The 17,356-nt window shown below is 41.0% G+C and overlaps 1 protein-coding gene across 1 annotated transcript in view; it reads right to left on the reverse strand.

Annotated features, from left to right (window-relative positions):
• Positions 1-1,526: 1,526 nt before the first annotated feature.
• plpp4 (phospholipid phosphatase 4) overlaps positions 1,527-17,356 on the reverse strand; it is a 43,376-nt gene continuing 27,546 nt past the window's right edge. The window contains exons 3-7 of the mRNA XM_041050153.1: positions 15,243-15,333; positions 11,920-11,983; positions 11,606-11,730; positions 3,285-3,455; positions 1,527-1,735 (exon numbers count right to left, since the gene is read on the reverse strand). Coding sequence (XP_040906087.1) covers positions 1,527-1,735; positions 3,285-3,455; positions 11,606-11,730; positions 11,920-11,983; positions 15,243-15,333 — 660 coding nt within the window. The remainder of the gene's footprint in view (positions 1,736-3,284; positions 3,456-11,605; positions 11,731-11,919; positions 11,984-15,242; positions 15,334-17,356) is intronic.

Raw genomic sequence — 17,356 nt, forward strand, 5'->3', positions numbered from 1 at the left:
AATTATCCATCATTTCTAACAAAACTTGTAAGAGGTTACAAATTGCTTTGTTGATGATGGGGAACCAGTAATCTGGCTATGTGTCATCTTTGTTAGTAAAGCATAACAGGGCTGTATGCAACCCAAGCAGAAAAAAAAAATCTTTGGTGTCTGCTTCATTTCAACGCAGTGTCCCTAAATTAAGGCTGGAAATATTAATAAGTAACAGAACATTAATGGATGAATAATACATCAAAATTGTTGTCCCGGGTTTAGGTCTGTCGTCCGCTGAATGCTAGATTGTCTGTTTATGGGGCTGCTGTGGCCCCGTGAAAGCCATTTGCAATGCTTGGGCAGTCCATGGGGCACCTCATATAGTGCTAATGTCCTCATAAGTGGCGGTGGCTGACCTCCCATAATGAGGATTAATGCAGGATCAGATTGGAGTTTGTGCCTATTCAGACACACTTCCACCACGCTGTTCCCACCTGCCTGTTATTGATTGCAGTCATTGAGCTACAATTTGGGTCCACGTCCCCGTGCAACCTCAGGGAACATGTGTTAAGTGCAGGGCTTGTGAAAAATAAAGTTGGATGGTGACAAGCTGAGGAAGAGGAATGAGGGAGGGTTGATATCCAGGATTGCACTGCAAAGCTATACAAGCCCAAGAGAATAGGGAGAAATAGAATAATAAAAATTGGGAGAAGGTTGAGGAGTTAGTTTAGGGGGGGGTTGGGGAACATTGAATATTGCCCTTGACATGGACCAGTGCTTTTCTTCAAGAGTGTATTGGTTCTATATTTATCATTATGTTGCTATGGACAACCAAAAATTATTACAAAAGCAGAAAAGGTATGAATCTAGAGTGGTGCCCCAAGTCCTTCATTTTTAAATCAACACATCGGTCTGAAAATGCAGCATCTAACTGAAACACACAGAACGTCACTGGATTCCTTGCACTTTCGCTATCAAATTCTAATACAGAAATATCTTTCTAACTGTGAGATCTAACAGACAATATTTAAATAATTTAATTAGTTTGATTTCATGGTTGGATTGCTGTGACATTTTATGGGATTTCTTGGGTCCCCCCAACTTGCTGTCCAAATCCTTTAACAGCCAAACATTAAATACACTCCAGCATAAATCAAGCTGCCAGCCACATCTCTTATTAAGAAAAAAAAATCCAGCAAAAACTGGCAATATTTTCATCTTCCTTCACAGCCATTAGTAAGACTTGTTTCCTTGGGTTTTCGACATGTTTTTCTCTCTTCTCTCTCAGCGGTGATGTCCCATATTCGTAGGTTCCTCTCATACATCACATCTAAATATAGACTTTCACGACTGCTGAGCAAGAACCAGATATAAAAAAAATAAACACAAAAGAATGTAGGTGTCACCGAGACTGGGGGTAACAGTATGGAGATGGGCGAGTTGTATTACTGTCCACTGGAATGTATGCAAGAGCCAGTCAGTCACGGGGAATGGGGAGGTGGACTCGGTGGTTTGGTGAGGGTGTTGGGGGGAGTCTCGGTGGTGGCCACTAGTCATACTGGCCCTTCAGTCAAGCCCTCCAGAGGAAGGGTGGTTGCATTGTCAGTGGGCTGTGGGTCGTCCTGGGGATGAGAGGGTGTGTGGGCGGCGGCAGCCAGACTGGCATAAGGCAGGTGGCAGTCCATGTGCAGAAAAGGTGGGTAGTGCTGGCGGTAGCAGATGTACGCAAACAGCAACCCGATCACTCCTCCAACAAAGGCGTCTGCAAATTCACAAAAACACATATATTTTAAGGTATGCATATATATTTAATTTTAGTCTTTGAGGAGGCAGAGAAGTGACACCTTCTCTTTGAAAGAACACAATTAATTAGGCATTACTGTGTATGTTATAATGTGTCAGAGAGCATTGATCATGCCTGGATAGTTTAGAGGTTGATGAAAGCGCACTAAAGGGTGAAGTGATGAATCTGTTCTTCTGAGCACTTGCCTTTGGTCATGCTGTCTCTGTCACAGTGTCAGCTAAGCTGAACAGTTTCATATTATACCTGCCCCCCTTTAAGCTACAATACATCATATAATATCACACTGCCATGCTGAATATTAAGCCTGTATTGCTAGGTATAGATCAAAATGACATGGCCAGCTGGTGGCTGGAGCAGCTGAAGCAAAGGCTTCCATTACATCAAAATCATTTTTTCCATAGGTCTCCCTTTATTTTCTCCTTTTGGGTGAAATGAAATATAGTATAACACTGATTTCCACCGTTCAAGAACTTGAAAATGCATGAGCTTTCTCTGTGAATGTTTCATCAACTCAAGTCAGCTATATTTAATAGACTGTGATTTCATGCAATATATTAGTTTGGTGGCCCCCTTAAGACAGTGATGGGAAGGCCACTCCCCGCCCCCACCCCCTACCCCCCTCCAGAGGACAGAGCACACCTCCAAAGTGCAAAAGGATGGTGAGAGTATTAGCATCCATCAAGCATGGCTCAGCAGCTAGGGTAATGGGGGCTCCCAGCTTGTGTTTACACTCAGTGCAGGCCCTCAAGTTTAATGGCCTGCACCATTGCTGGTATCCCAGCAGACTGGGCAGAGGGAGGAGAAAAATTATGTGCAGAGCTAAGAAATACTAAAAGCCCTCTGAAAGTGGTCAGCTTGCCTGTAACTACTGTACGTGTTGAGCTTTTGATATAAATAAATCCTGGTCGTTCAAAGAGTTGTCTGTTTTGTAGCTGCCCTGCTCACCAGGAACATATGGCTCTCTAAAACTAATTAACACCATATGACAGAGCTGTCATCATATTACCACACATTCTCTCCCACACCCCCCACCCACATACGCATTCCCTTGCTTCCAAGTCTCCCCCCAGTTCTTTCAGAACAGAAAAAAACACTAAAGCTTTTAATTATAATTTTCTTCCCAGGCTACAGAATTAAATGCTACCTCATTGTCATATGAGGCAGTTTTCAGGAAATCAAAACCGGTCATTATGCTATAGCTGACAGAAAACAGTCTGAAGCAGGTTGCTCAGAATGATTTACTGTAAATTCTTATTCTAAATTTTCCAGCCATGTTGATTAAAATCAGAATTTGTGTGAAAGTTAAAGTAGTACAACTGTTGAAATGAGTATCACCCAGTGTGCGTTTTTATTATCTATACAATAATTATCAAAGTGCCTTTAGCCAGGTGTGTTTGAGACAGGCTTGAGACAGAGTTAAGAAATACACAGCATTTATCTGACAGTAATTTTAATTAATGTTGGATAATCATATTCATGAGTCTTGTGTCTGAGCTGTTGGGCAGACCTTGCCAGTGGTGTTTGTAGTCGCAGGTACGGGAGAGTGCAATCATCATAGCGCTGTAGAGAGGCAGTACCATGGCACAGAGACGCCAGCTACGTCCTCGACCCTGATCCGTGAAACACTGCAGCTTTCCCGCCAGGTAGAAGGAGGTGAAGCCAAGACCAGAGAATGCAACTAGCACACAGAGAAGAGGGCAGACAAAGAGAAAGAAGAGAAGGGCATCAAGACTGAACAATATATTCAGCATTCAGATTAGAAACTCTCAAACTCAAATCCTCTTGTTTATCAGCAAAGACATAAAGTGTGACCGTGTGCCACACTGCAAGGTTGTTGACAAGTTGATGGTGACGGCAAAATCAACAATGAAATGGACAACTATAGCGTGATAGGGAAGCGTTTCAGACAGAAAAACATAACAAAGATGGCAGATGGGAGTTTTGTAGATTGTCCACTGCCACCCACTCGCAGGTAAACTCACTGAGGGATGAAACTTCAGTCTGTTAAGTAAATACTGGCACACTAAATTCACTGTGTGCGACAGGTGCCTGAGAGCAAGCGAGGGCAAACAGCCACATCTACACGAGTACAGAGCACAGCCCCCACACTGAAAGAGACTTATTTAGCAAAGTGCATACTATTCCTGAGTAATGTGTGTACTGTCTGTGGCATCAGTGTGCATCCTTGAGTCAATACACAGTGCAAAATTAGTCTCCACTGACTGGTTCATGTGCTAACACTGACAAAGATAAGAGGGGACTGTGTGAGTTTTCCATATCTCAAGATCAGCATAGAGTTTATATATTAATACAAAGTTGATGCATAACATTCAGTTTGTTCAACAGCTCTCCTCTGTACAGGTCCACCAATAGCCTGACACTCTGAGGTCACAGTGAAAACTATGTCCCCAGCTGTTGGCTGTGCTGTGCTGAAGGGGGTCTGCGGCTTAGTTGATGTTGGTTAGCGTAAGAGAAACAGCGGCGGTCTAATTGTATGAATTAAAGGTTGCGTGATTGAGCCATTAAAGGTGGTGCTTAGACAGGGTCATTAGTTTACTGCTGCAGCGGGCCAAACAGCACACATCAGCACCCATCAGCTGCCCATTTGTCACTCAACCCACAAGCCGGCCAAGAATACTAAGGATGGTGGGACACGTGTGTAGCCTGTAGATAGAGAGGAAGGATGGTGGGAAGAGAGGGCACAGGCAGCAAGTCCAGCTGTCTCAGTGCTTGTCCTGCTGTCAGGGAGCAAAAGTTGGTTCCATTAAGAACTCTGCATTTTCCATTAGGCAGTTTACACCAATATAGTGGATGGCTGACAACCTGATACTGGATTTTTATTAAAACATGCATATACAGCATCACCCACCTTGGAAATTATTGATATGTAGTTTTCTTGATTGCATTATTACTGTAATATTTACCCCTAAGTTTAACTTTTCAGCAGGACTGAATATAGTGTGGGATTTTGGTTGGATTCCAGAAAGGTATGTGTGGTGTACTGTATGTTTTCTTGTTGTTGCTGACTGGCCAAACCAACTGTTTGCTTTCATATCAGTAGCATCTAAAAGTTGTTATGGTATTTTGAAACAGTGAATTGCCAAAGTCAGAGGCGTTCATCCTCTGGTGACCATGAATGTCAATGCAAAATTTAATGGCAATCAATCCAATAGTTGGTGAGATATTTTTTATTCTGGACCACAATGGTGAGAGTAACGTAGCTAGCATGGCTAAAAACAGTATATCAGTGACTCCATACAGTTAATATGGCCTAAAACAGGTTGTATCTGATGTTGATCAAATGCTCATTAAACTCACTGTATAGGTCTCTTGGGTGGCCTGTGTGACTTCAGCTGCTAGAAAACATATGGTGGCTCAGGTGGTGAGATTAAATTTGGCCAATGGGTCCCTTTTAACAGTTCAAGCTTTAAAGTGGATAAGAAATCGACATCCTTTTAGAAACTGAATTCACTTAGGGCTAGGTTAATTACGTTGATAAATTCAGCTAGTTAAAGCAATCCATATGGAGAGCAGGGGAAATATGAAATGTGCTAAAAATTTAATTGACACCCTGTGGTATATAAAATCCTGCACATAGTCATCCTCACCACCCACTAAGTGTACCACATGGGTTTTACATCCAACTTCCATACTTTCTGGCTCAGTTCATCAGTCCAATGTTTGGAGGTCATGAGCAAGCCATCTTAGATCCTTAGCCTCAGTGTCCCTCAGTGCCCCTCCATTTCACTTACGAGTGAACTCTCCTCGTTTCCAATCACACAGCAGCTCACACCATTCATTTTAACAGCTCTAACCGTAGCTAAGACGATTACTCATTTGGAAAGACAGGACTAAATTATCCATAAACCACAGACCCAGTCTGCTGACTGAACGTCTTAACTTTAGAAAACTCACTGCGGTTTTACATGAGAAAATGACACCTCTTTCTGCAGTTCTGCAATTTTGTAACACTGAAAGAAAAACATCTATTTATTAATTACAGTGTTCAATGGGAGGTGGAGCTTTTCCAAGCATGTTTTGAGGGGAAGGCAGGGAAACACCCAGAGCAGGTCAAGAATCCCTCAGAGGGTGAACACATTTATTCACCCACAGTTACATTGTGGGCAATTTAGAGTGTTTGTGGACTGGAGGTAATCACATACGAGAGCGGTTGTTGCTTCAAGTGGAGGAGTTTAAGTATCTTGGGGTTTTGTTCATGAGTGAGGGTAAAATGAGGCGTGAGATTGACAGGTGGATGCTGCAGCATCAGCAGTAATGTGGGTATTGTACCAGACTGCTGTGGTGAAGAGAGAGCTGAGCCGGAAGGCAAAGCTTTGAAATTACCAGTCCATCTACATTTTAGTCCTCATCTATGGTCACAAGCTTTGGGTTGTGAACGAAAGAATGAGATTGTGAATACAAGCAGCTGAAATGTGTTTCCTCCATAAGGTGGCTGGGCTCAGCCTTATAAGAGCTCAAAGGAGCTCAGACATCTGCAGGGAGCTCTGAGTAGAGCCGCTCGAAAGGAACCAATTGAGATGATTTGGGCATCTGATCAGGATGCCTCCTGGGTGGCTTCCATTGGACATTTTCAGGGCACATCGATTTGGTAGGAGGCCCAGAGCACACTGAAAAGACTGCACATCTCATCTGGCCTGGGAACGCCTTGTGGTCCCCATGGAGATACTGGAAAGCATTGCTAGGGAGAGGAGAATCTGAATTACCTTGCTTACCCTACCTTACCTCTGGATAAGCAGTAGAAAATGGATGGATGGATGGATGGATGGATAGATGGAAGCTACAGACATCCAGTGAAAACTGTAAAGCATAAATGTGGGCATACGTATATATCACTTCAGATACTAGGTCCTGTATCTGCAGCATCAGTTGAAAAACTAGGTCATTACTAGTTCTGGTTTGGTTCAGACTCTAAAAACCAAATATAGGTCCATTTAAATCTATGTGCAAGTGTGGAGTTTCTATGGCAATGCAGGTGATAATCAACACAGAAAAATATGAAGTAACTGTAAATAGAAACTTTTATACAATATTTTGCTTGCTCCTCTGTTGGTCTGTGTACCTGTTTTGAAGCTGTAACACAGAAATGAAGAGCTCTGCCAATTAAACCAAGCAAAACTGCATTTGAGTTACTAAAGGTATCATAAGGAAAACTGCTGCATTGTAGTAGTAAACATGATTGCTTATTTCCATACTGCATACAACCAATATGTTTGCAGACACAGTGAGACAACATCTTGAGGATTACACTAATAGAAATGCTTTGGTGATCTGCATAATACATGAGCAGGGACAGCTAGTGTGCGTCTCCCACACACATCCAAAGAGACGCACAAACACATTTCTACATGTGAAATCAGGATAATTAACTAAGCCAGTTTATTTGCAGCAGTGGGATTATACAATGAATACTAGGTACCTAATAACCACTGAAGGATTCTCCTCTTGAGGCAACAGAAGTCCCCGAAAGGCCAAAGGACAGAGAGGAGGTCAACAAAGGGAAAAACATCATCGTAATGAATCCACTTCATGCATTTTAAAAGCCTGGAAAAGTGATTCCTCTGAGACTAAACAAAGATGCCTAATGAGAATGATGAGTGCAGTCCAATTGCTTTTTTCGTCTTCAAAACAAGCACAAGGTTTGTTGAGAAGTCGTATGTGAAGAAGTCTGATTGCAGTTTTTAGAGGAAAATGGGGGAGGGTTTCTGTCAACATGGCAGAATGGATACAAAGATTCACAAAGGTGAGAGGAAAAAAGACAAAGATGGGTGTTTACTTTCAGAACAACATGTGATTAATAACAATAATTCTACATGTATGTAGGTACATTATGAAGGCTTACCAAACCTCTCACTGTGTGAGTATGAAAAAGTATCATCTATCTGATAGTGGAGGCACATGCAACTCTATTAACTCCATGTATAATAAGCTGTCATACTGAGTATTGTAAATGTCACAGCATAACTAGCTTTGAGGGAGCTAGACACAGTATGCTACTTCCTCTGAGTCTTTATTTTTATTTTGAGAAAAAAATGACTGTTAGGAACAGGGAGAGCATGCAGAGTAATGATAACCATATAGATATTTTTCACCTATTATGAAAACATGTTACCATTTTTTTGAGACCTCTAGTCTGTTAAATCCAACCGTCACCAAATCGGACTCATTTTTTTCTGTAATACTTTCACATAATTGGTTGCCAGCTTTCAGGAGGTGCATGCAGTGTCTAAAGGTGGTGATGGGGCAGTATAATAAATTGAAATAGTGGTCACTGTCACAGCTAGGGCAAGGACTTGGACCCAAACGCACAACCCCACAGACGTAATCAAAAATAAATGGTTTTTATTCTCACAAAGTTTCAAATAAGGATCACCCATAAAGGGGAAAAAGGCACAAAAACAAAAATACAAAACGTGAACACAAAATCACTCTTAGCGAGGAGAAAGACGGAACAACCTGAGGAGTGAAAAAACCAAACAAGAAACAAAGTAACAAAAAATACATAACCTGACTAGGGAAGCGATGATAATACACAACCTGACGTGAGATACGAGACCGGGTGAAAGACATGTGACAAGAGACAAAAACAAACTGACCAGAACACAGGGAAACGATGAGACTTAAATACACAAGGGAATGGGCAACAGGTGAAACCAATTAGGGCGGGGCAGACAATCACAAAGGCGGGAAACAAGACAAAGACAGGAAGTAGAACAAGACAAGATACACAAGGGCAATGATTTCAAAATAAAACAGGAACTGGAAGTTAAGAAACTAAACAAGAGTCAGAGGAGTTCAAAAGTCCACCAAAGAGTTAAAAAAAAAAAAAACAAGGGCTCAGAAAACAGCCCCCTTAGGGGCTAGGCATGACAGTCACTGGTTTTGCATATCTGAAAATTTTGCACAGTTCATTCTTATAAAGTTCATTCTCATATCTGCACTGGATTTCAATTTAGGTTTTGCAAGAATTACAGTAACTTTGGTGATGTTGTGAATTATCAACTACCACTGTCATTAGGTCAAAAATTTGATTTGTCCAATAGATCATGTTTTTAAAAAAATCCCACCCTTCCCCACTCTCTCTCCCTCCTGTTCTCACCTCTGACCCTTGCAGGGACCAATGGGAAACCCCTCTGACCAGAAGTAATGCATATTAACCAGCCACTTGGGCACTCAGGCTGTTTCATCCATTAAGATACAAAAGCCAAACAGGAACTCATTATTAACACTGTATAATTGCTGCACCCCTGCACAAGCTGTTCCTCAACCTCAACCTCTCTGCAAACACATGAAAGCACACTTTCCTTGCAGTTCTTTCTAGATGCTGAACTAATTTGATGAACACTCCTAGCTATGCTTAATTTAATATTGATAGTTTTGTGCAAGCGAAAGAAGCAATGTGGAGATTTAAAGATGTGATTAGGTCCGTCTCACAGGATTCATTTAGGCATGGGAGGGAATGTAGATGGTAAAGATGGCAGATGGTTTTTAAAAGTGCATATTAATTGATCATATCTGATGGCTTAATATGCACAGGGGACATGGTGAGATGAATATGAATAAGAAGGAAGACAATTTACAGCTAATGCTTTCGGGCCTGCTTGCTTTACCGCTGCATATAATGGTGCAGTGGGTTCAGGGGAGTTTGTATTTATCTTTATCTGTTTGTTTTTCTGTTTCTGGGACCTGTCTCTTCCAATTTCTGTTACTCTGTTACGTCGCTATGAGGTGAAGAAAAGAAATCTAATCACAGAGAACCCAAGCAGCTTTAAAAATTTTGAAATACAATAATAGTTTGTGTGCTTGAAAAAAAATAGCTGTCATCAAACACTGAAGTCGGTATGTGTGTATTTATATTTTTGTCCTAGCTGATTCTGATGGATTAGTCTGGGCTATCTGTTTAACATGCAGATTATCTAGCATCCTTTAGAGAGAGGCAAGAATCTGTGAATACAAAACAGTTTCTTTTGCCAAGTCTGTGTCTTGGGCTTTTCATACCAGCCAGAAGTGATGTTGCGTTACGTGCAGATGCCACTTTGAATAAGGCTACATTGACACTTGTCATCTGTCTGGCTCTGCTCCCTGTCCATTAGCACTTTCGTCTGGTTAAAAGCTCTGTAACTTATGCGTGTCCAACAAGCGTTGTCCTGGTGAACAGGGACACAGACAGGAAATTGGATTTCTTCTGCTATCTAGAAGCCCTGGCATATAGGTGCTCCTCGTGTCCCCGTTGCACGGTCCTCTCAATCACTTTCTCACTCACAGTGCAACAACATAAGGCTATTAGAGCTGCCGTGCAGATGAATGTAATCCATACACAGCGCTGCAGTGAATTACAGAGCAATGTCCCTCTCTGCTATTTCTAATGGGACTCAGCCAGCACTTCAAAGCATTTCTTTCTTAAAGCAGGTGTCTGAGAGGCTGAAAGCGTGCAACTTTAATATTATGCTAAGACAACAATTTGAAATCAGACCGGACCATGAAATTGCAGCTGTCTTTAATTAACATCAATGAAAAATTTTGACTGCCCATGCTATCTCATCCATTATCGTATCTTGCCATCTTATTATAACACACAAAGACCAATTAATCCCATGTTTGATTTGAAGGCTTTTATAGAGTAGTTGAAGGCAGTCACACTCACAGCAGGATGGCAATTAAACACTTTCACAACCACTGTGTTTCTTGCACACACGCACATACGCCCTCCACCTCTCGAGAAAACTTCTAAACTCACACGCAACATTTGAAGTTTAATTAGAATATGAAATTTAAAAAGGAGTTTAAGATGTTCACACTGACAAGGATTTTCACTTCGTTTCAACCTGTGACGGTTAAATGCTTCAGCTGGATGCAACCATTTGCTTATTTACAATTTCCTGCAGCACTTCTGAATTGCACATAATTACCTTGTTAAGTGTGAATTTGCATCTAGAGTGGAAATGTAATAGGAACTTTGAACAAAAGCAAACAATATAAATATCAAGTGTGCCACAATCAGGGCACAGCTCACTGGAGGATATAAATATATATTTTTCATTTTGAATAATGCATAGCAGGAGGTTCGGTGTATTTCCACTGTAAGCATTTTATTGCTTGTGGACTTTTCTGAGCTCCACATTCACTAGAACAAGAGGGGAAAAAAACTTCAAAGCCATGAAGTCACAAGTATGTTTTATGTTCAATGGCAGCAAGGACACTAAGTGATGTTTTCAGAGATGTGTTTTCTTGAATGCAGTCTTTACACGCCTGATGAACCACATTATACTGAGGATTTATTCAGCACATCAGACACTCCATGCATACCACTTTCACATTCATCCTGCTGGACAACAGGAAAACATGTGAATTATTTAACACGCTGCCGAAGTGAAAACAGCTTGGAAAGCAATATGGTCGAAAAGATGTCCCGCGTCCCACATTGGTCTGCACAGCTGAACACAGCTGGAAGTCAGAAGAAGCTGCATGCAACACTCACTTGTTCACCAAGTGATTAGCAGTGACTGACTCAATCAACCGAACCCATAAGCAATATGACCTCGGGATGTGTAAATTGAATGATAACTTATTGCTACAGAGTGCTATTATCTTTGAAGAGAGACGGCAACAACATTTCATTGCTTTGAAATGTGAAGTAAGCACCTTGTACACCCCCAGTCAGGATTTTCTACTTGTGCAAAATGTTGCTCTGAGCATCAAGAGATGCAGTTGTGTGCAATTTTAATGAGTCAGAGCGTGACTTCGGATATCTTTTGGCATTGTGCTGCAAGTGCTGGCAGTGATCTGCTTGGACTGATGACTGATACTCACAGGAGGAATGGCTGCTGGGGAAGCTCTTGCGTCCCTCTGAGACTAGTTCTGGCTCCCCGGTGCACAGCATCTTCGCATTCATTTGTCCATCTGGGAAACAGCGCTGGAAATAATCAGGCCTGGGTCTGGAAATCAAAAGCAACCCAGAAGATGTTCGTGTGTCATCAGCAGAACAAATTCCATTTACTTGTCAAACAATTCACCGGCCACAAATCTAGTATGTCAAATCCGAAAATTTTGATCTTCAGTGAATACAGCTTAACATTTAGCATCACTGTCAGATCCTGTGAAGTGCTTCAGTTTGTTTATCATACCTGCCAACAATCAACTTGATGGTGTTTGTGAAGACTCCATTCAGGGCGAGAGCCAGGGACACAGCTGGAGACGGAAGATTAACACACACGGTCAAATAAGCATCTTACAGTACAAAGCTTTATTGTTGAAACAGGTGTAACAGACAAGGTTGACACAGCATTTTCAATAACAGCAACATTCATAGAAACAGTAATGCTGTGGTAAATGAATTAATTTTACTATCAGCGCAATACAGGTTCTGGCAGGTTACCCACTCTTCTGACATATTGTAGAAATAAAAAGCCACTTCATGGGAATTTCCCTTGCAGATGGACAGATGGTTGTCAGGATTTATGTGTGAAACAGCTTTTCATAATATCTGAGCAGCAACAGTAGCAGGAAGGTTTTAAATACACACACATAAACGCACGCACACAAATCCTTGTTTTACTGTATTCATGGGGACCTGCCATTGACCCTGGCCTGAACCTTAAAACTAAGTCTTAACGTGGTAATGTGGGGTCCAGCATTTTGGTCCCAACAAAGCTGTCGGACCCAACAAGTATTGTTATCTCCTAGTTTTCGGACACCCATAAATTTAGTAAAACAATCCTCTGAGTACCATGGATGTTTGGACAAAGTTCCATGGAAGTTCATACAAGAGTTTTTGAGATACTGGGACTCACTGACAGATCCATAGACTCATACTAGCAAAAAAAAAAAAATAATGAAAATGAAAGAAAATCTGAGCAGAAGTTTAGCTTAATACTGGAAAATATCAATGAGATATTTAATATGGAGAAAAATAATACAGTGGTGGTGACGGAATAAGACCCTGTCTAACTGCGAAGCAATTACTGCTTCAGCCCAAATTTGGTAATAGGAAACAGGAGAACTACAGTTGGTTGACAGGTAGGCATTGCACTGTAACCGTATGTTCATTTAATTAGCTATGAAGCAAACCACTGGGGCTCATCATTAGCCAGAGTGCCTGCCCTCATAGGCTAATCCCAGTAGTCTACAGGCCAATTGAATTCACCCCACGTTGCAAGCACTCAAATGTATTATCTTCCTGAGCTGCTGAGAGGAGCTCAATGTCAACATTATTTAACAGCTTGTTAATTTGGACAAACCCTGTGCAATTCAGATAAAAGCCCAAAATGATGCGTGCTCCATTCGACCAGTTCAAAAATGGGGACATTATACTGAACATTGTGTTCACCATGTCAGATCTGACCCAGTATGCTTCATCTGTGTCCTCTCACATATAGTCTAGACTTGGGAAGTTTACTGATGGTCATTAAAGTATGAATTAATTTTGTGCTGGCACAAAGCCGACATTAGCACTGGCACAGTTTTGGCAGTCCATTTGGTTGCACTTATGCTTGTTTGTAAAACTCCTGGGGGACCAAATGGGCCAGTTTCTGCCAAGTTAGATTGAGTAGCATAGCTGATTATACTCATAAAGGAGACATCATCTGCTCCAAGAGCAAACCTGAGATGCTCTATAGTAATGTGGCACACAGTACTCCACCCCCAGTCTCTTTGCCAAATTGGTTTGCACTGTACTAGGATAGCAAGTGTCCCACTGGTCACCGAAACTGGTCACATTCATATGCACTTGAACCTCACAGTTTGCACTACTAAGGCACTGTTCTGTTCCAGGAAATTAGAGACCCACTGACCAAAGACGGGGTTGCTGCCATTACATTATCAAACCCTTTCTCACTCAGCTCCTGAATGCTTTGGCCAATTTGGTGCAGACTGGTCGACAAAACTTCTCAAAGGAAAAAGAAATGGTCAGAGACATCCCAAACGTCTACTGTCCAGGTCTTTTTCTAATGTTTTATATTCATTAACAAAGCAGATGAGCAGGATTCCAGTAGCTCAGCACTGTATATTTTGGAGGATTAAAGCTTTGACACATTAGACCAAATATACAGAGACTACACAAACTCCTATTTTTTTATTTTTTTATTACTTCTCCTATTACTGAAAACCCTCTCATCATCTCAGTGCCTGGAAGATTGCTCCCTCTGCACACACCAAACAATAAAGCCTTGTGCTATGAGATCTCACATTCAAATGATGAATACTATTATACATGCTTTGTAACCAAAATTTAAAATAATCACAGCAGAATTGTCTCTGTGTCATTATCAGAGTGTAGTCTTTCGGAAAATATAATAAAACGGCTTCAGTATATCCGGACTGATAGATAATCACACAATTAAGCCGCGGGAGTTTGGGAATGATAAAGGGTTATTAGACAATCCTACAACAGGAGCATTGTGTTCTTTTTTTTTTACTCCAAAGAAAAATAAAGAAGCAATGTGATAGCAGAGTGCACTGTATTAGACAATAAATGCCCCTTATTAGCAAAACCAAGTCCCCCTGGAATCACAAGGGTAAAAATCTAAATCAAGCCCTTCTTTTTATGCCAGCTCAATTATATGTTTGAAATTTTTGACTCATGAATTCAGAATTAGAGGACCCTCAGGGACAACTTTGAACTCGATAAATTAGCGGGAGTATAGGGACAGTTTCTTTTGCAGTGCTTTTAGCTTGGGATGGAAAATAAATAAGTAAGTGAGTAAAATAAGCAACGTTTCAACTGCACATCCAGCTGAAAAACTGCACTTATGATCTTTCTTCCTCATTAGTGGAGGTAGCATTGGTTCAAAGACATGTTCAAAACCATGATTGTGTAGAAACTTGTCAGAATAATCGTCTCCCTTTTATTCTTTGTTCTTGTGAGTGATGCTGTCTTCCTGTATGGCTATAAAGCCTTGTAGAAGTGTTTCCCTGCAGGTGGCAATGGACCTGTTAAGCTCTACGCTGATACACTAAACCACCCTCTCTCCCCTCGATTCATCTCTGTGTGTCTGTTTAATTGGATTTGTGTTAAACTTTCTTAACGCGCTCTGATGTGCCGAAGCCTCCGCAGGCCTGTCGACCCAGGGGGAAAAGGCAAACAGGAAAAAAAAAAAAAAGAAATTCAGTGCAGGAGAAATGTCCAGATGCTGTTTCAGAACTAAACAAACAGCATGAAATTTTAAACAGGTGTAAACACTCTAGGTGCTGCGAGTACGATGAACTTGTGTGGTACCATATTGACTGTAACAAAAGTCATGGAGTTAAAAGATCTGCACCATTAAGCACATTAAAGTACTTCTGATTGGTGACCAATTAGCCCATGCTTTCAGGTAATAGTGTGTAAGTGTGTGTGTGTGTGGGGGGCAGCACCCACAACATATACGCCGTCGTTTTAAAATCTCTCATTGGAGGGATTGTGACTAACAGCAACAAAGTCATGACATTTCAAGTAATTGGCTGCACATACCTAAACATGCCTCTTTGATCTCTGTCTTGTCCGTCCTCTGAATTATCTTCACCACGAATATCACTGCCAGTGGGGTAAGGAATGAAATTGCCTGTGAGGAAATCAAGACAAAAGAAAGGGAAAAAAAAGTACAGTTATTGTTTTGACATTAAAGGTGCAGCTTTCCAGACAGGTTAATCGCAAAATGACTTTTGCCTCAGGAAATGTGATGAACCCATCCATTATTCAGAGTTAATTTTAACAAGGCAAAATGAGGAGCCAAACAAGCTTCTTTATTGTTCACTGGGGTTTCCTGCCTGCACAGAGACTTGATAAGAGATTTGGGCGTCCTCAGCACCTAGGTAATTAGTCATGCCCCAAAATATATTAATTACTTTCTGCCCAAATTCAATATATTTTCCTTCCTTAAGCAACAGAGGTAGTAATAACAAAGGCTGGGTTTCAATTCCATTATCATGACACACATATTAAATTTCCCTTGAGTGCTGTTCATCAGTTCAGCCACGTGTACATCAGTGTATCTCTGCCCAATTATAAACTAATTTTGCACCTCACTCTCCCCTTTGAAGTAGCTGGGCATGGACGTGTAATCACACTTTGATTCACAGTTATCAGTGACCTAAAAATTTACTGTCAGTATTTGAAATTAAATCATCCAGAATGTCCTTGTGACATGGACACAGTCATGGTTGAAGCAACAAAGCTGCAACTCAGGAGCTCGTGGCATCTATCACATTTGCCAAAAATAAGCACCCTGTGTATCAGAGACCTTTCAGTCAAAACAGTTTATCACTGAGGCTGTGAGGGAATCCAGTGAGAGAAGAAAACACCTCTTTCTCTGTCAGGTTGAGGCTTTCACGTCTCCTCAGAATTTATGCAGCGTGAAACAGCTACCCTGAATGATTCTGATTTGGCAGCTGTGGCTGTGGCTTAAATGGACATTTTAATTTACAACTTCTAACAGTATTTTACCTATAGTTGCTCTACAGGAGCTAGAATTATACACTGGCAGTCCTGAGAGTATAATACAGTTGTCAAAGATGTGAAGAGTCATATGAAGATGAAGACAGAAGGTTTGACAGTGTAATTGATGTTGTCTCATTATGTTTTGTGGTATTTTAAAGACACTTATAAAATTGCCCTCCTAACATAAGTTTCTAGATGCTCCAGCATGTTTAATGAACACACACATATGAAGGCTGCATACTGTATGTGCATCAGTTTAACTGAAATCCTTGTTTTAAATTATGCAAATGCTACTGGAGAGTCTTTCTTTTTACATGTCACGGGTCTCTTGTTATGTGAATAACAAAACTCTCTTTCACACGGGTGAAAAAGTAAATAGACATCTTTACACGTGTAAACTCATAAAATAATTGATCTGTGTCTGTGTCCTCTAAGTGCCTCCTTATGTATAGTTTAGTACAAATAGTTTTCAGTCAGTGTTCAGTTTTTGTTGCCTCCTGAATATCTCTTCAGAACATGTTCATTATTTCTTTAATTACTTAAACTTTGCAGAAATAAGAAGAGAAATAATTTCCTTGAAGATGACTTCTGATTTGAGAGCTATATTCTTATTGCCTGTGTCACACTGTGTACACATTCTGCAAGTTCAACCTTTGGCTATACTGATTAGAAGTGCTGCACTCAAAAATCATTGGGCCCAACAATAAATAATATGCACTCAAAACATTCCTTTCACTCCCACGAGAATATCCAAGAGTGACTCTTGAGCCTGCATGCAGTCTAATACAGTGTACATCTTAATGAAGGTCGCAGTGAGACATAATGTAGCTTCATGTAAATCCCCTCCATGGACTATTTTTAATGGCCAGATAAATTCTCCACACCTTCGGGGCCACTGTCAGAGCAATGACATTGAAGAAGCCTGACTGTTGCATGTCACCACTGGGAGTATTTTCACTAAGAGGCACGTGGGTTCAGTGGGTGGGTGAGGGGCATAGTTTGGGGGGAGGGGCTTTCCCTCCCACTCATTATTTAGAGGCCTGTCATCAGTAAAGATCCATGAACACTGAAGCTAATATAAACTGTCAACAGTTTTTATAAAGCATGTTGATAAAGGAAATAGAAATAATAGAGGGCAGATAAGCTTT

The sequence above is a fragment of the Toxotes jaculatrix genome, chromosome 11 (assembly GCF_017976425.1).
Source record: "Toxotes jaculatrix isolate fToxJac2 chromosome 11, fToxJac2.pri, whole genome shotgun sequence".
Classification (NCBI taxonomy): Eukaryota; Metazoa; Chordata; class Actinopteri; family Toxotidae; genus Toxotes; species Toxotes jaculatrix.